General features: G+C 40.6%; 3 protein-coding genes across 6 annotated transcripts in view; 1 reads left to right on the forward strand and 2 right to left on the reverse strand.

Annotated features, from left to right (window-relative positions):
* LOC135252582 (CYFIP-related Rac1 interactor B) overlaps positions 1-13,077 on the reverse strand; it is a 63,627-nt gene extending 50,550 nt beyond the window's left edge. The window contains exon 1 of one of the 2 annotated variants that reach the window (XM_064330826.1): positions 12,925-13,077. The gene's annotated coding sequence lies outside the window, so the exon portion shown is untranslated. Of the gene's footprint in view, positions 1-5,073; positions 5,238-12,924 lie in introns of those variants that run through there. The other variant, XM_064330825.1, reaches the window with a different exon arrangement.
* Positions 13,078-14,149: 1,072 nt separating this feature from the next.
* eef1a1l3 (eukaryotic translation elongation factor 1 alpha 1, like 3) lies at positions 14,150-16,802 on the forward strand. The gene is made up of 7 exons (XM_064330834.1): positions 14,150-14,410; positions 14,556-14,735; positions 14,862-15,158; positions 15,303-15,453; positions 15,619-15,875; positions 15,981-16,215; positions 16,488-16,802. Exons 1-7 carry the CDS (start codon positions 14,267-14,269, stop codon positions 16,601-16,603), a joined length of 1,380 nt encoding a protein of 459 aa, XP_064186904.1. The 5' UTR covers positions 14,150-14,266; the 3' UTR covers positions 16,604-16,802.
* Positions 16,803-18,777: 1,975 nt separating this feature from the next.
* asap1b (ArfGAP with SH3 domain, ankyrin repeat and PH domain 1b) overlaps positions 18,778-23,618 on the reverse strand; it is a 110,639-nt gene continuing 105,798 nt past the window's right edge. For all 3 annotated transcript variants that reach the window (XM_064330829.1, XM_064330831.1, XM_064330830.1), the window contains 5 exons: positions 21,883-21,961; positions 21,653-21,717; positions 20,931-21,424; positions 19,847-19,969; positions 18,778-19,583 (listed from right to left, as the gene is read on the reverse strand). In XM_064330829.1, coding sequence (XP_064186899.1) covers positions 19,509-19,583; positions 19,847-19,969; positions 20,931-21,424; positions 21,653-21,717; positions 21,883-21,961 — 836 coding nt within the window. In that variant the 3' untranslated portion in view covers positions 18,778-19,508. The remainder of the gene's footprint in view (positions 19,584-19,846; positions 19,970-20,930; positions 21,425-21,652; positions 21,718-21,882; positions 21,962-23,618) is intronic.

Here is a 23,618-nt window from a genome sequence, read left to right on the forward strand (position 1 = left end):
AGAAGCAACTGCCAGGTATAATATGGGACTTCTGCCAACTAACAGGCTGATATATGAGTTAAGAGACATCTTAATGCTAATATTTCCTACTTGCACACCAAGCGAAACCCAAATAGACTGTGCTGCAAATGCATTTTGGAAGCACTGAAAGCACAAGAGCCAGCTGTCTACAGCTGTGGTTATTGTCTGAGAATACCTCTCTGTAGTCTTTACAAACCTCTGCCATCTCCAAACAAACCCCCCACTGTAATAGGAACCAGTGAAGAGCATCCAATGCAATGGAAACACCATCTGGCCAACTGGGCAGGTTCAAACTTGCGTCTGAACTGAAGGACAAGGCATAGACCTAAATGGGAAAATCATGAGCAGCATATCCAGTTTGCACAAGGTTTGAAGCTGGGCAAGACATTTGTTGGGTAAAGGTATCATCAGCTTGGCTGTTGACCCATCTGAATCTCTGGTGAACAATCACTTAACTTCCAAATGAGCATCCGGGACAACGACTGATCAGACGGTAGCCTACGTGCAGTGCCCTGCATTCACAGGACAGTCAAAATCATAGACAACACATGAGCTAGCAGCAAATTGAAAGTGCATGGGCGATACTGCAATTTGCCCCCGCCCCCCAACACCACCAGTCCTCTTTCATCCAAGCTCCACAGGTGCCCAGATGCATCACTTCCAAATTGAGGCATAATTGCGGCTTCTGTGGCGATCGCAGTAGTAGTCCTCTCACCCCTGCTTCGCCATTTAACCTCGGCTCACTTCAATCAAGCTCGCATCAGGCCGCCGGAGGAAGTCGTTAGAGAGAAACCAAAGTGGCACGCTCCAAGTCGCCCAGGTGAACAGTCTGACAAGGACTTGCTGCAAACAGACAGCCATTTTGGGCAGCAGCACTGCTTAGTGTTGTTAGCGCATTGCCAATCAACCGTTAAAGGTTATTTCTGCCCGTTTCCTTCTTTCCCAGGGAGATGTTACACTTAATGAGCCTGAAAATAAAAGCCACGTAGCTTTTGCTCCAAACTATTCACAGACTGCGCGCCATCACATTCATAGAGAGGTTATTTCACAGTAACTGCTACTTCTACAGTGAACCACTTTCAGAAGTGCATTTGCAACAACGCAAAACTGTCTGGGGAAGCAATTAACAATCGCGAAGACTCAAAGTTCATATAAAACTTTCATTATCAATTGGAGTTGGAAAAGAACAAACCGTCAGTAGACCATAAATCTAAGAGTGTGTATACTGTAATTATTGAGTTTCATTACTACGACGCAGTGCTAACCACTTATTTTCAAGCTGACCAGAGGATTTATTTATTTATTCTTACATACACAATTTTCAAAGTTTATTCAACAAATTGGTAATAGCCTGGAATGTCTGTTGATAGAAAGTCTGGAAAATGAAACATGCTGTGGGTAAGGTTAGAAAAGTGACCTAGAAAAATCACCAAAATCTAAAACCAAAACGGGAAGAATCCGCAGAGCAAAGGATATCTTTGGCTGCTTCTAATTCCCTGAATCCACCAGCACTTCTCTCTGCACTATCCTTAAAATGAGACAACAGCATAATTCTGTGTTACCTCAGAAGAACCAAAGAAGCACATTCTACTCTGTAGGATCTTCTTGCGTCACGTTGACAGCATGAATTATCAGAATTAGAATTCTCATCATCATGATGCCTCAGGTGTTTTGCTCCCTTCCACTGCTTAGCCTTTTAGGAAGAGTTAGGCTAAGTTTAGAGTTAATGTTTGCTGTGAACATCTGTGCAAGTTTGCAAAGACTGTCTGCAAAGACCTGGTTGAGGGAGCACAGAAAAACAAGAATTTACACTATAACAAGTGTGCAACACTCAGAATTCCCAACAGAAACACTGCAGCTAATTTAACATCTGAATTTATGTCATAAGAATTGCATTAAGTACATACTAGCAGCTATATTTCCCCAAATTGTTACTAATTGTTCATCTCCTTCTGGTGACATTTAGGCTACTAGAAATGCCTGTGCTAAAATTATAGCTCTACTCATCTGTCATCTGTGTGGCCCAGCTTGAACACATTGCAGCAGTCTGCCTGGATAAATGATATCCATATTCATACTTATATCAATCTCTTTGGCATGATATATCACCCTCTAGATTAGGCCCACAGGCTGTGCACATGTGTTTGTGTGGGCCGTTTGATGCTTGAGGCAATGCTTCAGCCGAAGCATTCAATGACACTTACAACTGAGTCATGCTGTGCATATGGCAATTGGTGGGAGTTGATTGTCAGCGAAAGAACTGTTGCTGGTGACTTTTGCGAAGGCTGGCGGAGAGGAGGGTAAAAAGGGTTTCGTAGAGAGAGCCACGCATTGTCTTCCTCGCTGCTTCGTAGAGAAATCACTGACAGGATGTGAGAAAGGGCTGAAGAATTCTGTAAACCACGGCCCCAGACAACACGCTCATACGCACACGCAGGTCAGTGTTCAAGAGCTTCTGCAACCTCTCCTGACGAGCGCTTGAACCACGCAACAAAGTCCTTTATTTGAGGCATAAGGCACATTTTACACCAATGGCCCACAAGCTTCGCTCTCCAAGGCCAACATGCGCGTCACACGAGAGCCCAGGAAGCAGCTGGTGACGCTGTTCTTTCATCAGCATCTCGGCTGCTTTTCCACAAGTGCCCATAATGAGCCTATCTAATGTCAACAATGCAGACGAGCACAAAGGCAAAGCTTCGTCATTCCATCAACAGCATTTACAATCACGCGCAGATTGCGAGATAGCACCCAATAAATATAACCCCAGCACTCAAACTTCTGGAAGTAGGGCAGTTTGTCTCTTCGTGTTTGAACATGCGGTGCAGGCACCTGGCAAAAATGTTAGTGAAGCATTTTAGCCAAGTCACTATTTGCATAGCTGAACGTAAAGTGAAGTGAAAGTACACTACAGACCAGGGTTAAAAAAATAATCAATTGCTTCCATTAGATGTTTTGAGAGCGCGGCCCTTTATAGACATTGGGGACTAAACCGACGTCCCTTCTGGGAACAGTCAGCACAGCCTCTTGGAATTCTGGAAATTTCTTTTTACACCCAAGAAAAATAAAGAATGCAAAAAATGTCCAGGCTCTGCAAAAAAAAAAAAAAAAGAAAAGCATACATTTCTAAAATCACAAGCATTTGTTTTAATATACTGTATGTGCCTACACTGTTTCAATGCACGTGCAACATGAAAAACCAATAAGTAGCTAGCAAAAACAGTTTGACACCAAAACTGGAAAAGGTTTAAGTGCAGTTTAACTGCACAACATTTACATTCTTGCCCCTCAGCTCCATACTATAAAACCACGTAGCAGCAGCAAAATAGAGCCGGCTAATTTGTAATTTCTGTTTCAACAGACAGCTAGCTTTGCAAGCAGCATTAACAAGAGTAAGTGGACTGGGGGGAAAAAAACTCCAGCAAAAGCATAGAATTCAGGTCAGATTCTGATTTAGGTCAGATTCAGGTTCAATTCTATGCAGTATAAATCATTGCACATAATCAATTTCACCCAAATAATGCGATTTCTCACAGGACACACTCACAACCACGCTTTCACAAATCATAGGCCAGAACATTCCATTGAATCATACCATCTGCCTCCTTGGACATAAACCTCCACCTATCAAAACAGACGTCAAAGTTTTTCCTATCATCCGTCAGCATTGCTGAAAAAGGGCGATCCCACAGCACTGGAAAAACAAATGTCGCACTTTGGCAATATATTGCATATATTTAATGGTCGTTTATCAAAACCAGCCAATCTAGTACCGATCTCCTTGGACAAGAAGTGAGACTTCAACCAAACATAGACCCAATTTTTTTTTCTTCAGCAGAACAATCCAAAATTTCATAACCACCCTTGTGACATGTTACAAAACATATGACCAATTTGCTTTGATGAATTAATAAAGACTCTTAGTTTAGTAACTTGTCCTGTCTTCTGTCATCTCATTGGCTATATTGGCAAGTTAATGCTGGTATTAACCTTCCATATTGTCTACTGGGTTGTTCACTTAATCCCTGATATCTCCTGATAAACTTTATTTGGGAGAGTGAAGAGGGCAAGACCAGGGATTGGAACATGGTCCATCAGAGAGGGTTTTGGCACCTCATACTAATGGTTTTCATAATACAATTAACGTATATGACATGTGGTTCATTTAAGGTTTCTCAAGCAGGGAGTGGGTAGTCAAAAAATATGAAATCAAAATATAATATCTGATGGCTATTTAACTCTGTTGGTGTACCATTGTGGTCGTGTTCATAATGCTGTTTTCCCCAGCAGCACGTGAATAGGTCAGAGAAAAAAATCCAATATTGTAGCTTTGATTCGATCCAAGACAGGCCATATTCGTGCGGGTTTCCGGATTTAGTATCTTGCATTTTTTGATACGATAATCTGACATAAACCATTGGACATGGTACAATGACGGTCGCTGGGGTTCTATCAAGCACAATATACTTAGCCAACCAACATTTCCTTGCATATCATGTCCACGTTTTAACAGATATTTAGTGTTAAAGTCAACTCAGCTTGTGAGTGTAAAATACAATACGGGTGTAGCTAGCCAAGTATCGCAAAGAAGCGGTTCTCTGGTGATAACAGTAAAAAGCTTAGGCTATGTGACTAATCCGCTGCCGCAGTCTTTCACACACCAAACAGAATTCCATTCAGACGAATCTCATTATATGAACAGGTCGACCTAAAGCAACGATCTAGCAACTCTTCCCTTCTAGATAAAGTATCCAGCTAACTAGCTAGCTAACTGTCTTGTCCATCCGAGAAATAGCTGTATGGCCACCCAAAGAACCAGCAAATCATTTGTTGAATCTGTTTTCAGTTGTACTACAACGCGACCACTCGACAGCTAGCTAATTTTCCCTACAATGAGTTGAATAAGGAATCTGAGCATTACTAAGCACATGTACCCGAGACTTCAGGCACCTCCCGTGGCTACAATTGCCCTTTTCAGCTCTCTGATCCCCCAGAGTCAAGCAGACCTGACAAAACGTGGAAGCATTACAAGACATTGGACAGTTTTGTCTTTACCTGATACAAATGCACGGATGGGAAATCTCCTTTAATTACATAGCGGTTACACCTCCTATTTCAGCCATGTAACGTTACAACGTCTGCCTTCTCGAATAACGTGAATGCGGGCAGAGATACAGTACTTCCACCTTCAACAACAGCGTCGCTCAGTCATACAGTAAAAGTCCCCAGGTCCTAAAGCTCGTGGAGTTAATAGACGCTTCTTTTAGACTAGATAGGCTAGCTGTACGTACGCATGTGTAGACCTGCACTGTTAACCTAACAAAAATTAATTTTGTTTAAAGAAATCACACTGATTTAAATCCCAGAAATCTCCCAGTTGCAAGCAAATGGGTGTTGATTTATATAACTATGCAGATGGAAAACTTTAATTTCATGTAAATTAATGAAAGTAATTTTGATCAGACGTGTCACGTCTTTTCAAATTTCGGACTATCATCATCAATGTTTTGAACAATCGACATGGCACTGAGGTTACCCACGCTGGAGAATGAATGGAAAGCATAGACGATCACGGTCTAAAAATAAGCAGCTTCTTTACAAGGCTATCTAAGTGGCTCATGGCTGATACAGGCCAACACAGCTTTGATGTCTTTGGTTTTTTTACACAAATAACCTTGTCTGACAAACAGAAACATTCCCTGAATACCAGCTAGCAGGCTAATCAAAATGCAACAGGAAATAAAGACATTAAAGGACTGCAGATCTTAATCATCTAGGTCCTTCGAAATCCTAACCAGCAGCTGAATGGATGTCAAGAAAATGATTGTTCAGTGGTAAGTAAATGATCTGCCTTCATTTTTTTTTTCCAAATTCTTTTTGGAATTGGGAATAGGCCTACCTCCTGAAATTAATTTCATTCTTGTTTGTGTATATAACAATACTTGGGGAAAAACAGCTTCCAGTTCCATTCCGCTATAGTAATTTCTCTGCCTGAGAAGAATTCAGAAAGAGCTGGGAATTAAATTTAGCATAATCATTTATCTACACATAGGCTATAATATTATTTACTGGGATACTTTTCAGTGGAATTAAAAAGGGTTATTACCCTTTGCACAGGGTAATACAGTTGTTAGTCTACTGTGTAACTGTGATTGAGATACCTGCAGCAGCATCCACCTAATGGCTAAGACCACTTTCTGGGTTTTATCAATAACAAGCCCTTTGCAAACAGTGTGGTTTGAAGCATTGAATCTTAGGGAGCTGCTGTTGGCACGCAACCTACATTAAACCAACATGGTAGTATAGCACTAAAGAAAACCAACACAGATGGGCAGGCATCTCTGGGAGATCACTCAGCCAAAAAAGCCCAAAAGCCAGTGGTACTACCATGTCTGTATAGTACCTTATGGTTAGCACAGATAATTTGTTTTGATTTAATTCTTAATACTTTCCCATTTCAACATTGTTTTGCATTGTGAGTGATATACTATAAGACAGGGATCTCAAACTGGGATTCTGGAGCGCCATAGTGCCTGCTGTGCCTGTGTTTCAGAATTAAGGGGTCAGTTTATTTCACTGATTGACGGAAGAGGGCAGACCTTGCTTCCAAGGTCTAAACAGGCTGAAAGGAAACCACAAAAATCAGCAGACACTGCAACCCTCAAGCACTATGAAGGACACAAATGAAAAGACCCATCTCGTGCCACACCAGTACAGTACACCAAAACAGGACTTTTCACTATGTCAATTCACAGCAAAGGGGAAACCTATACAACTGATGGTGGAGATGAACAAGCTAAACTCTCTGTGTCATCAAGAGAGTGATATATATCATATATAAAAATAATAATATTGTGTGTGTGTGTGTGTCTGTGAGAGAGAGAGAACTGAATGCATTATCTCTTAGTTGTATCTACTCACATGCTGCTACTTCATTCAGACTATCTCTGTTGTACTTCAGTCTTCCCTATATAATTTAGCTGCAGTATAAATCTACTTCAAATGAGTGTGACATCCCAAGGCTGTATAGCTACTGGAAATGATGCTCTGCATTTTAACTGCATAGGATGGTGTCATTACAGTTTCATTTAACCTCATCACAGGAATACCACCCACAGTGCAGTGGCCTACACTGACTGCGTTGACATTTGATGGCTGAAATTTGCTGTACTGTTGGAGATTACTAATTAAAGACTGGTAGAAATGGGAGCTACAAAGCTCATATTCTTTAGTGGCGGCTGCATCAGTTGAAAGTGCCACTTCTTTAAAATTCAAGATAAATTCTGCGGTATAATGCTCACACACTATGCATAATAGCATATGGCAATTTTTCACAAACAGCATGTAAAGTATGTAGTTTCACGTTGTTATCGGTAGTTTAGTCTTTATCCTAAATTAGAAATCATCCAATTAATATTCACATACCTCGTACAATAATACAATGTGTAACAAAAACGTACTGATAATATGAGTTTAGATTAAATATATGGAAATTGTGCTTGAAAACAGAAAGTAGCCTAAATATTAACAAATGTTTCCTATCACTTCAGAGCTGATGATTGACACTTATGTGCCATATTATTTGACTACAAATGCCTTCACCAGCATTGTGTTTTTCACTAACAAGCAACTCTAACTCTATAACAGCATTGTTATGAAAACAATGCACTTCACTGAGCATGTGCTAAGCAGAAAGGCCAAATATAGTCTGGGTAATAGTCAGTCTACTTATCAGTTGAAATCAGCCCAGATTACTTCAGACTCACTATACCTTTTGACACCAGCAAAGGACATCTGACTCAACTTCCTTCAGGAAGTAGCACAGCACATCATTTATGAGGAGAATATATCCCCACATAAACATTTGCATAGATTTCTGTTTGCATGACGCTGTGCTTAAAAAAGGAACAACAATGTTCTTTACCATGACATTGTTGTGCCAAAATCATCACATTTTACCATCCACTGTGGGGGACTAGCTTAAAAACAGTACCTAATGGAGCTGGCAGTGGAGGGTGAAAGGTGACTGAGGGCACCAAAGACATGGAAGGGCTTTGGATATAAACAGTTTTCACCACAGGAATACACAAGTGAAAAATAGTACCTACAATAGCACAGAAACTCTCCCATATTGCAGATAGTGTTCTAAACTAAAAGGGGGAGGGGCTCCAGGGTATGTCCACCCTATTTCCTGCATCACAGTTTAACCTCTGTACCCTGGAGCTTCGATGTATGAAAACATCACAGGGAACTGGAACTGACCTGATCAATCGCTTCCATAGAGATGAACCTTTTAACTGATGCCTGGGGACTTAAATGATTTTAAACCTCACAAGCAAAACTCCAGCATGCATTATGGCTGCCGACGTTGCAGGAAGTCTGAACTTGGTCGGGAGAGTATTTTTCCGTTCTCAAGAGAAAAAAATAGCTGTTAGATTGATGCAATAAAGGGCAAGCGTGCCTGTATTGACAACAACTGTGTCTATAGCAAAAGCGTCCCCTGTGTTTGTGTCACACTCCCATGCATGGTGGCAAAACATTGTGGCTTCCAAGAGACAGGATAGAAAAGGTCACTTGTGTTAGGTTTTCATTCACTCAGACTATACAAGGCGAATAGAAGGGTGAATCAGAGAACATGGGGAAACAGTGCTGAACAAGTGTCTCTGGCACCACCACCGCTCAGCTCTGATGTGGGCCCAAATTTGTAACTGATATATTGTTAAAGATAGGAAGCAGAGAGAGAGAGAAGAGAGTTTCACATTCATTATAAGTTAAAAAAAAAAGAAAGTACGATCAAATGAGCAAATGTGGCATCATGATAAAGCAAGTAATCGTATAGGCTAATTACAGAAGTACTATGTTATATATCATATATTTTGCTCAAAAGTCACTCTGGCCCTTACAGCACCTTTCATTCACCAACTGCTTTAGAGCCAATGTACCAATTATTTATTCAAATAATTACTCCAATTAGTTTTAACAATTAAGATGGGTGGGAAGATGAGTAAGAAATTCACTGTGGAAATCAAAGATGGAAGCGCTCAGCTTATATGAAATTCTCTGCATCTATTCATTGTACTGTGTACTTCACTAAGGGATTCCACTTAAGGTACCATATTCAAAGGTATGAACTTCAGTGCCACCCTCACAACATCCGTTGAGCTGCATAAGTCCAGAACAATACTCCACACGTGTACCCCAACCATTACCTCACATTTGTGTTCCACACTAATGCAGTCTACTACTCTAAACTTGTATCCAGGTTACAACATCTGGACAGTGTTAATCAAAAAACCATTCACTACAGTCAGAGGCAGTATTAGCAGAAATCTAAGCAATTATACATACACTTGAGTCAAGCTGTTAAGTTTCACTTTTTCAGGTTTATGGAGGTACAATTACCAGGGCTGCTGTTTCTCATGACAAATGCATGCCACCACCTTCCACTTCAAGCCAAAAAAAGCCATCAGACAATGCATGACTACGTAAATAACAATTTCCAACAGAGATTATAGTGACTCTGCATAGTAAAGATGATAGTATTTTTTTATGTTTGACTATTTTTTGTACAATAGATGTCTGTATTTGCTACTGTATCACCACATAAGCTAAAGGGTCAATCCTCAAAAGCTTTTTACATTGTCGAAAATCCTGTAATATAAAGTCTCTTTTCACATGCATATAGACACATTAGTTAATTATAGAAAAGCTAAGTTAGTTTGATAGTTTCTGGTACAACCAGAAGTAAGCCAACTGACAAATAGCAGTTAGGTAATTGTAATTTACAGTTATAATCCCAAAAAAGAAGGAAAACAGACGTGGAAGAAGGGTTATAACCTGTGTCCATGTTCTGCCTTTTAAGTGAAATGAAGATATCTTTCCTGTCTGCAGCCTGGTGCATGTCTGCAGAGCTCAAAGCAGAACAGGAAGTGATAAACAGGAAGTGATGTTTTCTGGTTAGGCTTGTGAACCAAACACCCTATTCTTCACAGGCAAAGGGACATGACAGTTTCACTTGCATAAAGGACTGAGGTCAGCTGGGAAATGCTGCAAGACACTTAAGACATAGAGGAACTATAGCAATAAGTGCAATAAGGGGTCAAAGAGATTACTAAAACTACGGACAGAAGACTTTGAGACTTTGAGCAGGTGCCATGCTATAGCTACAGTATCTACCAGTAAGAACTCAGCTGTATGTTTTGATTACAAAATATTTGGACAGATTATAAACCCTGCAAATCAGCCTGAATATGGAGTACCGCTGAGAAAATAATATCAGAAAAAATAATTTGTCATTCATTCTACACATCTATATTATGGAAACAGCTTGGTCATGAAGGCAACACCACTTAATATGACCCAAATGAAGCAGTAAGTGGTAATGTAAGGGAAACGGTATAAATCTACTCAATTAAAAATAGCCTGGCCAAATCTGTACCAACTAGATTTCTGAAAATGATTTTATAACCATTCTTCATTAATAAAGGACAAAGTAAAGTAGTATGCAAATTCTTTAGGGCCTAATTAGCCTAGTTTTTTTTTTTGTTGCATACACCTGCCCGGGACACACCTAACAAGTGACACACCTAAATTTGTCTCACAACCACAGCCGTTGTAACTCAACCAACTCTACTTAATGTTATAGATAAATGTTATGATGTTATAGCTAAAGGATGGCCTTGATCCAGTGGAATAATATTAATAGAGGGTTTCTACGCACAATGTGAGAACCCCAGCTTCACAGTCGAATGCCATTACTGGTGTCCCAGTTTTTCTCCCACAGTGAGACTCTATATGAGAGACCCCAATCTGGAGGTAGTGTTCTCAGCATATTGCAGGGGGAGCATTGTTTTATCACTGCATTCTAGAAGAATACAGTGTTTCTCACCACATGTGGAAAGACAAGCTTCATTACCAATTATTCACCAGCTACTTTCATCACTGAGATCTCAGCTCAATTCCTTAGCAATGAAACACCAGTTTTGGAGATGGATTACTACTCAATGATACATTATCTTTTGATTATCCCCTTTAATGTCCCTAAGAGTGTAAAAATGTTGAAATCTATTATAAATTATGTACTCTATGAGTGTGTGTGCATGTGTGTGCGTAAACTAAATCTATGACAAACAGACTGATAAACAGGGGCGACATAGCTCAGGAGGTAAGACGGATTGTCTGGCAGTCGGAGGGTTGCCGGTTCAAACCCCACCCTGGGCATGTCGAAGTGTCCTTGAGCAAGACACCTAACCCCTAACCCCTAACTGCTCTGGCGAATGAGAGGCATCAATTGTAAAGCGCTTTGGATAAAAGCGCTATATAAATGCAGTCCATTTAAACAGACAGGTATATCTGACCCTTGTCAGCACCAAATGGAAAATGAATAATTTCACATTTCCATCTTCGCATATTCAAATTCTGCCAAGCTATCAATTAACATTTTGAGCCACAAAGTTGGCCCAAAAATAATACAGTGAACTGATACTGCGTGGACTACATGGCCATTTCATATATGGTAGGCTCTGTTGGTTTCACTTTCACACAGTCAGAGAGGAGTAAAATACCAACATGTGGAATCCAGCCAGATCTGGAGTGTGTAAGAAGCAACACAGCAAAGAGCTTCACAAGGCAATTAATTTCTGATCAAATTTGTATTTGAAAAGGAAATATATATATATATATATATATTCATATTGAAGATATATTGATTACTATTACGCTTATTTCCTGTAAAAGGCTGTGTAATGCAAAACAACATCAATCATTGACTGTTCCATGATGACTAAGCAGGTCTCTACTGTTTGTCTGTATATTGTCCTTTCTAAAGGGTAGGCTAGCTAATTACTTTGGTTGTAGTAAATAATGCGCAGGTAATTTTCCTTCTGGAACATATCCATAATCATTTACGCTGACGTTTACGCCATTGGCAATACTATTCAGCATTTCCGTTGATTTTGCGAGATGGTTGTGATTTTTTTACCACAAAAGTAACCTATACTGCATTTTTGAAAATACCGTACAGGACTTAAAATGGCGTATTATGTGCAGTACGATAGGATATGATAGTATTGAACTTCATGAGTGCTATAAGAGAAGCAAATGTGGCACTAAAGTTCTACTTCGTTAAAACTCAGATCACATGATTAATTACCTGTAAGTTCGCTTGATATAGGCTACAATTTTATGTGGTCATGTTACTGCCGAAATCAAACGCCCCATACTTAACCCATTTTAAATAATATTAAGTCAATTTTTTTTAAAATTGCGTGACGTGTAGGAAATGAATAGTGCATCGACATGAACCACGTGAAAAGCAGGCATTCATTGAAAGAAAGTATATTTTATACTTGGAATTTTAAAAAGTATGTTACTCGGATGTCACCCTAACATTCGAGTCTGGAGATAATCTTTGCAAGTTTAAAAAAGATGGAGCTACAAACCATTTTAAGATCGTTAACTTCTCTTGGGCTTCAATCTATTGCCTGTTGCTGCATGCGTCAGATAATACATACAGTTGCTATATAGAAAGTGTAACATTAGATATATAATCTATAAAGTGGATACTAAATGATGCGCACCTGGAGATGCTGCGCCCTTTTCTTTTATTTCAAAATTTAGCTTTCGATTTTACAAACGTGCAAGTAGAGAGGATTACATTCAGGTTCGAGTTAAATTACAAATTCGGCGATAATTCTTTGGTGCGGAGCTCCACTGAATAGTCGTGGGTGTAATTAAATAATACCGTTATCATTGTTCAGCCAGCAGTCAAATAACGTACATGATTCCCATACAGTTGTTTCGCAGCAAGCAAATTGTATTTAGGACGGTTGATTGTAATGGATGATCGGGGAAGAAATTCAGAAATACGATCCTACAATAAAACAACATTAAGATTGCATACAGTACCTTAGGTGTTTGAATTTTCTGAGCAGATACGGAAATAGGCAGCCGCTATGTGGATATCACGCAAGCTCGCAATATAGACCTTTGGTGCGGTGCTTCTTTTCAGCTGTCTGCAGTTTCCGGGTTGGCCAAGGCTAAACGTCATTGCGTTAGACAGGTTCAGGCACAGCAGGCGATAACTATAAAAGGAATCGCTGGATGTCTTGCGTAAATAGAAAGAAAACGCGCTAAAATCGGCGGTGAATAAGGACCAGTATAACAGGGATGTATATAATACATATGGCGTAGTTTTCATTTCCTTCTCCGTTCATACTTTTTTATTTTATTTATTTTTTTAAATAATGAATTCCTCTATGATCCAGGAATGGCCTAGACTATTCGATAGCCTTATTTGATTGATGTTTTACTCCATCATACACCTGAATGATCAAAGGAATTCCGTTATGTAATATTACTAGCCGTTGTATCCTGGCTGGCTTTTAAAGTAGCCTAAGCTGACAACGGAGTAGCCTAGGCTTAATTATGTACAGAATATGCTGTTCTGTTTGCCGCATAGGTTACAGCAACTTTGAACAACTTTTCCAATTTTCAAAATTTTATGAATTTTTAAAATAAAAAAATAACCATATTTTCTCTCAATGATCCAAATGTAAAAACAAATGTAAAAAAAAGTTTAAAAAAGAAAAAGATTTTAGAGTACTTTAATCTATTTGATTTATCCACCTGCTTATATTCTGACCATCTTTAGGTTTATATATCTGATCACTTAAAGATGGTCAGAATATAAGCAGGTGGATAAGTCAAATAGATTAAAGTATTCTAAAATTATTATTATTATTATTATTTTTTACATTTGGATCACTGTGTGTATTATATATATATATATATATATATATATATATATATATATATATATATATATATATATATATCATTCTCGAAGGGTCCCATGGTTGAGTCATTAAAATATTAAGTCTGGTGACTGCACGTGTATTCGAAGTATGCGTTTTCTGATCTCGTTAAAATACCTTATCATAAAGCCAGGTTCCAGTTCATTTATAAGCGTGTTCGTTTAATTATGCTAGGCAATAGAGATAAATATTTTATCTGTCCTTAATCAGTATCGCTGATTAGTATGCCTACACCGGAGTTTAATCAAAAGGAACCGGTATAGCCTATACCGGCCTTCCATTAATTGGTTTGCAGCTTTATAAGCGTCTTGTGGCGATTGCTTTGATTCTTTTTCAAGAGAGAAAGAGAAACAACTATTATATAGCCTAGCGATCGCAAAACTTCCATACAATAGGATTCTTTGTGGTACCGTGTGCCCTTATATAATCGAAAAATGGCTAAAGAAAGAATTCACATAAACGTAGTAATAATTGGCCATGTGGACAGTGGTAAATCTACCACAACAGGCCACCTCGTTTATAAATGTGGTGGCGTGGATCCAAGGACCATCGAGAAATTTGAGAAGGCTGCAACACAGGTAGCTACACTTTCGAAAACCATGCCTGGTTGAGCAAGTCTGGTGTTTGAACTAATTTGACCGCACATTTAATTAGAGTAGTAAATCGTAGTTTGCCACTAACCTCCCTGTGTTTGCTAACACTTTTTTTATTATTATTAAACAGATGGGTAAGAGTTCCTTTAAATTTGCCTGGATTTTGGATAAACTAAAGGCGGAGAGGGAGCGTGGGATTACAATCGATATTTCCCTGATGAAGTTCAACACGCACAAGTTCTCAATTACCATCATTGACGCGCCAGGACATCGGGACTTCATAAAGAACATGATCACGGGGACATCTCAGGTATGCGATATCGCTCGGTAGACAACAAATCACGGCCACGTGTGCTACTTGGCTCACGGTAATTTTATTTTTGTATAATTATAGTTTGATGCTACTACCCATTTTCTAGCTCTGGTTTGTTCACAGGCTGATGCCGCGCTACTGGTGGTGTCAGCAGCTAAGGGGGAGTTCGAGGCGGGCATCTCCAGGAATGGACAGACAAGGGAGCATGCCCTGCTGGCCTACACCCTTGGGGTCAAGCAGATGATCGTTTGTGTCAACAAGATGGATGTGACGGAGCCGCCTTACAGCCAGAAGCGCTTCGAGGAAGTAGTCCGTAATGTGACAGTTTTCATCAAGAAAATCGGCTATGATCCCACAGCTGTTCCTTTTGTCCCAGTGTCTGGCTGGAACGGTGAAAACATGCTGGCTCCTTCTCCTAAGGTATGTTTGCAAACACACTTTCAGGAATAACATAGTGTGTCCAGGTTTCTGGAGCTGAATCAATGCTTTGTTGTCGGGCTTTGCTATTGTCATTTCTATTCAAAGCATAATTGCACAGGAATGCCTTGTCCCTCCCATCTATAGATGCCCTGGTTCAGAGGGTGGAAAGTCAAACGAAAGGAAGGAAATGCAAATGGTAGAACCTTGCTGGAGGTCCTGGACTCCATTTCTCCCCCAGTGCGAACTATAAACAAGCCCCTGCGACTGCCCCTGCAAGATGTCTACAAGATTGGAGGCAAGTGAACTCTAGGGCAGAATTTTCAGGAATGGAGTGCATGGACATGCCAATGCATTTATTTTTTTTATAAATGGTCACTTTTGGTAGGCTGCTTTTAAGTGGGTGGGGAGGGGTGGTGATGATTCGAGTGGCATTTGCTTTCTTCTGCCTCATTGTCTGCAGGCGTGGGCACGGTTCCTGTGGGGAAAATTGAGACGGGTGTGCTGAAGCCAGGCATGCTATTGACCTTCTCCCCTGCTAAGCTCACCGCTGAGGTGAAGTCCATTGAGATGCACCACCAGGGCCTCCAGACCGCCCTGCCGGGTCATAACATTGGCTTCAACATCAAGAATGTGGCCGTTAAGAATCTGCGACGTGGGGATGTGGCTGGCAATGCCCAGCATGACCCGCCCTCAGATGTTTCCAGCTTTACCGCCCAGGTCGGCTTGTATAGTGCTCGTTCCATAACCAGGGGTAGAAGGTACTCTTAAGATGACTGCACCATTTGTGACTGAAGTCCATAATCATTTTAATGTTCATTCCAGGTGATCATTCTTAACCACCCTGGCATGATCAAGGCTGGTTACTCCCCGGTGCTGGACTGCCACACTGCTCACATCACCTGCCGTTTTGCTGAGCTGAGGGAGAAGATTGATCGCCGGACAGGGACGAAGCTCGAGGACCGCCCTCAGTTCTTGGTGTCTGGGGATGCCGCTACGGTCAAGCTGACACCCAATAAGCCCCTGTGTGTGGAGAGCTTCTTCAGCTACCCTCCTTTAGGTGAGCTCTGGCCATTAATCACACTGCCGTGGTCTGTGCGAACCTGAACTGGTGGCCTGTGTCCTGTTATACTGAGCAGTGCAAAAGTAATTCAGTCAGGGTTAAGACTCCCTGTGCTGCAGTAATTCAACCTCACCTACAGTATTCTTGTCATTACTAGTATAAACTAAGTTCAGAGTTTGGGGCAAAATCCTATATTTGGAAGGGGTCGACATTGTGGTGTTCTGAATCCTATTCTCCCTACTTATTCCATGCTCTTTTGCCTCCCTCAGGTCGCTTTGCTGCCAGGGACTTGAAGCAGACCGTAGCAGTTGGTGTCATCAAATCTGTGGAGAAAAATGATCAAAGCCCAAAGAAGTCTGCACAGAAGGGCCAAAACCTAAAATGAACCACTTGTGTAATGTTTCACATTAATCCAGAATGGATAACAAAAGTTTAAGTTGTTTGTATTGGTGCTGCTATATTGTAAAAAGCTGCCTGTTAAAGATTGTTTTTTCCTTTTTCCTGAGGGTTCCAATAATTTACTGCTCAGTTGGATGTTATCATAAAGGGTTCATGGAATAAAGTTGTGCAAAGCCAAAATGCTATCCCTTTCTCTTGGACTGACTAACTCTTCTAAACATTGCTCATTTGGCAGTTCACGAACGTAGTCAAATTAAGGTGGTGCATTTCACACTTGTTCTAATTTTAATAGTAGCCAAAGATAGTGCTTTTGGTATGAGTTCAGGATGTGGCAACTCTACACTGAGTCTAGATGGGCTGTTTGGGGATGAGTACATTGAATGTACTACCTCTTGATTACAACATTGTGTGGAGACACTTTGCATGAATTGCCACTGAAGACTAATTCTGAATACTGTACCTTCAGACCCATTACATCTGAGGCAGAATGTTTTGTGAATTCCAGTTCTAGCAGTGTGCCATTTAACTTTGGGACTATTTCTATAATGCATACAAAAATGCCACCACTGTTGGCATTTGTTTTAATCGAGTGGCTGTAAATGATCAAATAATGCATGGAATCCAATTCCATTAGAATGAACCATCTGCTGCCAAGAAATGAGACTGCATATATTTTTTTTTTCCAATGTAAAACCTTTAATTGATAAAAATGGAATGACTGGGTAGAACGCCTAACTTCTAACAGAACTAAAACACAGGAACTGGGGTGAGTGAAGGGATGGGAAATCAAAACTAAGGTTTACATCTATGTCCAGTTATTTCTCACAATTAAATATGTAAAAATAGGAACGGCAATGCCATTTATAAGCATATTCAGAGGCATGTAAAAGATCACTTTGTGCAGAATTTTACATGAAACAGGTGACCATGTGAACACTTTTTTTTTTTTACTCCCCTTGACCGCCTCAAATTCTGGATGAAATAAATATTCACTAAACTACAATTGCACTCTTGTTCACGTCTCAATGCAGGCCAAATCTAAACATCTACACAAACTGTAAATCAGAGACTTGTGTAGTCCTGAACTGCATTTAAAAAAAAGAACTTAAAGATTTTGTATTGAATGTATGCTGTCAAGCTCTTGTTACAACTACTGGACAAATCACATTCTACTTAACAATGATTTCCAATACTTGGATAAATGAGCTGTCACACTTGCAGATGAATTTACATACACACAGACACACACACAGATATGTATGTGTGACTGTACGTATGTATATTACATGATGCATATATATATATATATATATATATATATATATGACTGAAAATGTATCTGACCATGAACTTCAAATATACTACAGGAAGCATTCATATAGTAATACATTGTCTCTTGTTAATACATTAAAGACTTAATATCTAATGCAAATTCCTCCTCTCCCTGCACTGTTAAACATAACACAATGACTAAAGAGGCACGGTGAGAGTCTGGTTCATGTTAATACCTTCATCGGTCACTCCAGACATCTCCAGGAGAAAAGAAAAATTAAAAATAACTCCACAGTTTGATATATCACAAATGTTAATGAGGTGTTGAACCTTGAGCAGAAGACTGCATGCTGGGATTGTGTTTCTCAATGTCTGTGTTTTGTGCATGTCCACAGACAGCTCAAAGCATCTAGCATGTCAGGATGGCCCCAAGGACTGGTCCAAGACTGCATGAAAGGTTGGGGGGTGGGGTGGTGTCAGGGTCCCATGCCTTCATTCGTCTGTCAGGAGAGACCTCAGTGGAACGTACCAAGTAACCCCCCCCCCCCCAATTCTCCCAGGAGACAGCAGTTGCTTCCTTGGGTTGTGGTCCCAGTTTTGACAATAAAGTTGAAAAAACATTAGCAAATAAAATTATGTAGACACTTATAAGAACAGCACCACTACTGCTACTGGTATGGGGGATGATTATGAGAAAAATACTATTCGCGGTTCATCTCTGGTCAGGCAGGGCTTTTCCAGTGCAACTCCTGCATGACTACTGGGGGGACACGGCCCTTTGCAGCTTCCGATACTTGAAGGACACCTGTCAGATTACGGTTGATTGCTGTCGCCTGCCATAGGAACATACAGATAACAAACTATACAACTCTTCTAATGGTAAGCAAGCAAGTTTAAGGAATCTGTTTAATGAATACATATTTCATCCTTGGACGTGCATTTGTACTTAGCTTAAAAAAAACAAAAAACATTTACACTGGCTTTGTTGTTGCATTGTCTTTTCTGTGCAGCACAACCTCCACAGGGAGAGAAGTGGAGGATTGATTAAATAATCTATTCCTTGTTTATTTGCTCTCCTGAACTTGCAAAGGAATTGTTTCTAGGAATAGAAGAGGCGATATCACCAATAAACAGTTAAGCTAATACGGATATGATTTGAACAAGTTTGCCTTAAAAATAAACCACCAGAGGTAACTGTATGTATAAACACGTGTATACACACATACATGTATGTATATGTACTGAAGTGTGCACATATATATACACATACATATGCACATACAATGTATATACACGCACATATAGTGACAGCATAGACTAAGATGTTAAGTGCTAGACTCCGAGGATGGCTACAGCAAACCCAGTAAGATGTGCCAGGTCCCAGGGTCCAGGCTATGATAATACTGGTAAAGGCAGGATAACACCATTTATTTACAATACATATGTAATTCATCCCTAAGCAGAGATGAACCCACATAGGGTTCTTCCTTGTTTTGTGTCCATTTTGCTTCTGGCTGTAACAGCAGCTATGTACAGAGGCTGTGCCCTCAACGGTGTGTGAGGCCAGAGGGGCGGAGCTTGTGCAGGAAGGAGGGGCCTCACACCTGTCCGTCCTCCAGTCAGTCAGACAGAATGTGCACAAAAGACATGGGGAACACCCCCTTCCTCTCCGGGTCCCCTTCAATGTGTCCAATCTGCAACAGACACAAATCACTTAGGGCAAAGGACTGCTGTGATCAGTTAATCTAGAATGTGACTCCAGCACCTGAACAATAAACGCACAGTACACAGTGAGTTCTTCCTTTGAGTAAATTATTAGGCTCATGCTCTAAATCATTCTTGATTTCTTTTGGGAATAACGGATCTACATTTCTGCTGAAGAAAATGCCCCGGAAATCCCATACCGCACAGCTGCTGATGGTAGTCACAGAAGCAGTTGCCATGGAGACACACTTACCCACCACTCCTGGTCCTCCTCTCCTGTGACGATGATCACCTCTCCCTCCACGAAAGTGAGCTCGTCGTCGTTGTCCGCCTGGCAGTCATAGATGGTCTTCACCCGCCTCACTTTGTTCTTCCCCTGCGTGAAAGCACAAACGCCCAGCTCTTTGACACAGGTGGAAAATCCAGGTTCAGAAAGTAAAAGTCCTCTTCAGTATTTTGTTCCAATCACCTGGATTTGCTAATCAACATAATTATTCTGCCAAGAGGTAGAACTTTCCACCTCTGCTCTTTTACTGTGTTATGGGACCATTTATAACTGTCATTCACATGAAGTTAGATTAGAAACACCAGGCTGACAAACTGGACAGAAGCTGATGTTTAGCCCACTAATATATCTTTTCAATCACTACTCAATCGAAATAGTCGGAAAAAGACACGCTCTTTGTCACCCCTGTTTACAGAACATGACATAATAAAATTTACATAATGTATCTTACCAAAAGGGATTTAATCTAGACCTGGGGGGTGTTTTACGAAGCAGGATTACTAAACTAACTGGATAACCACGCTGAGTAAAACCCAGAACGGCTCTTTTTACAGTCCATGTTTCAGATTTGGGAGAGGTCCGGGCTTTGCTCGGTGCAGTTATCCAGCTAACTCAGTCCTACTTCATGAAATACCTCCCAGAGTAGTCAAATCTTAGGTTGTGGGTACAGGTTTTTTTTGCTTTGGCCCAGTACTATAACACCTGATTCAACCAAAATAACACATCATGGTCTTCAATCAAGACCTTGATAAGCAGAATAAGGTGTCTAAGAGCTGGGCTAAAACAAAAAACTTGGCCCTTTTAGGATAATGACAAATATGTGATGGTGTTTCAAACTGTTATCTAAAAAATTTTATTTAATGGCAAGAGATAAATATTAAACCATTTAAACTTGAATCAGATTGTCCTGAATGAGTAATGTCTCCTGTTCTGTGAGTATTCACTGTTTGAATAGTCCTGAGGAGCCCCCAGATTGTAGCTCTAAAGATCCAAATATATCCACACGTTGCCTCTTCCTCAAAACAGACTTGAGGCAGGCATCACTACTCACTGTATTGATTTTCCTGGGCAGTGGAACAGGCATCTCAGAGGCACTGGGTGGGGTGCCATTGGTGTCCTCACTGGGCTGTTTGGGTACCAGCTCCCCCTGCTGGGTGGAGGCTAATGCGTCAGGGGGGTGCTGTTTCGGTGTTACCTCCCCGGCGGGCGGCCTCTGGATGGGGTCGGCCACTGGTGGCTTAGGTGGAATGTCCGAGAGTTGGGGCTTAGGGGGGAGGTCCTTGATTTGAGGCTTGGGGGGAAGGTCCCCGAGCTGGGGTTTCGGGGGAAGGTCAGACAGCTGGGGTTTGGGTGGCAATTCTCCCGGCTTTGGGGGTAAGTCTGAGACCTGGGGCTTTGGTGGCAAGTCTCCCAGGTTAGGCTTTTCTGGAAGTTGAGCCTTGTGAGGAGTCTCAGTAGTCTGGAGGGATTTCTGAAACAACTCAGGGGGCTGACTGGGCTTGTCTATGGAGGGATGATGGATGGTGTCAATCTTCCGTAGTGCCACTAAAACAGGGAACAGCACCATAAAGTTACTTGTATTCAACAGCCATAACACAAAATGTTTTACTTACCAAAAACGAGCTTCACTTCCATCATAGGCATTTACTGTAAGCCATACAGTGAGATGAAATAAGAAGCACCAGTCAAGGTGAAAAGGGGAACAATCATCTACCGATGGTGTCTCAGATGACTTTACAACTCTCTAGAACTTAAGAGCTAGTGGGGACCTACCTTTTTGAGGTAGTTTGGGAAGGACCCTTGGACCAAATGTAGATTTGGCGGAACAAGAAGTAGTGCTAGTACAAGAAAACAAATGAAGCAAACAAGAATCACAAAGGGAAATTCTGCACAAATAAAAAACTCACAACGTACATTACACCAAACTGCAAACACTACGAAGACTTGCAGAATTAAAGGAGGTTTTCCATGTGACCTCTTAGAGTGCAGGGAGGTTTGTATACCTTAGCTGATGTGGAATGCCTTCAAACTTGTTTGCTGCGAATGAGGTCTTATTCACAGAGACTGGAGTGGAGTCACTTCCTGTAAGCATCAAATCAATATAAGGGATGAAGCTAGGCTGCATTAGGCCATTATATGGCAGTTTTTAAAGCTTAGTTTATATGCAGGTACCGCTTTAGGCTGGGTTCCTAATGGAATGTGTGCTGTAGTTTCACAAATGTAAATTTAAAAAATTGCTTGGATATATCTGAAAACATCTAAATGCAAAATGGTAGAATGCAGAATTGTATTTTATTTTTTTTAGACATCAGGGAGGCCAATTCCAGTCCTAAAGGGTCACAGTCCTGCAGGTCTTAAGAACTGCCTTTCAAGAGGCTAACAGCCAAGAGTGTTAAGAAATCTGGGACAACAGGAATCAGACAGCAATAGGACCCTTTAAGACCGGAACTAATCATTCTAATATTTCACTGGGTGTAAACATAAAAATATGTATCATCCTTTAAACAAATATTGATTGTAGTAGCAACAAAGACTAATATGTACTAATGGCAGAACGGGTTTCTGGGAATCCAGTTAATCTTCATGCACATTTAACAAGCAACACATGAGGGGATGTGAAGCTGAGCCATCCATTAGCTGCAATTAAGGCCTGCAGTCTCGTCAGCTACAGGTGCCTCCAGCCTCTAACTACCAATTTGCGACTGGCATACCAAACCCTGCTCCTAACCCCAACAATTATGTGAAAAACACTGGAACTGTTCCCAGGTCAGCACTCAGGGCCCAAATGTATCTATATTCTTCTCCTGATGGTGGTTCTTACTGTTCTGCTGGTAACAGTCACACGTGTGCCATTGCTCACTCATTAAGGACGGAAAAATACAGTAGTTGATATTTGCGCAAATCATGTGACCCATCAGAATTCCTCCTCCACTTCATAATTCAGAATTCCAGTCATTTGATCAAATGATACAACCAGTGTCTCAATCAACCATAAATTGATACACTGAGGAAAAACTTGGTATTTTGGTATACTGAGTTCATTTCAAACAAAATGTGGTTCCTGGTTCTAAGAGGGTGTAGACTGCAGTGTTGTAAGGGAATAAACTACGCATAATGGTACACTATATAATTGAACCATTTTTATGTAGTGAAAATCATTTTCTTCATCCGTTTTTTTAAATAGGGAAATGCAAGTCCTTTGATCCCACTACTGTGTGATGTGTACACATAAGTACAAGACTCCCAAGCAATTCAAAATCTTAAGAGATTTCAAATCTACTCCTCGGTATCATTCATAGTTTTATAAACAGTGCTCTTAAATCTAGTCTTTTTCTTCATAATGGAGCCCAGCCAGGGCTCATAGGGGCCATATCATCTTGTCAAAAATGCAAATATCAAAAATGGACAAACAAGGTGCACGTTTCTTTAATCTGTATGGCAGGAAAAATAATTTAGTTGCAGTCCCTCACAAACTGTCTGAAGTGCAAAAAAAGGAATTTAAGCAAGCCTAACCAAAATTAGGAACTTGAAATGGTGAAAGGTTGGTGTTAACACTCTAATCGTCATCCACAGCTTGAAGGATGCAGACATTTATAAAGACGTTTGAGCAACAAAAATGGATGAGTGATTTGGCATTTCCAAAGGAAACATTCCCCGTTCTGTCGAGAGAGGAGAATGAGAGCCAAAACAGTACGGCAGGTATCTGTGCTGTAATGCTGTAAGTCTCACACACGTACAG

This window comes from Anguilla rostrata, chromosome 4, assembly GCF_018555375.3.
Source record: "Anguilla rostrata isolate EN2019 chromosome 4, ASM1855537v3, whole genome shotgun sequence".
NCBI lineage: Eukaryota > Metazoa > Chordata > Actinopteri > Anguilliformes > Anguillidae > Anguilla > Anguilla rostrata.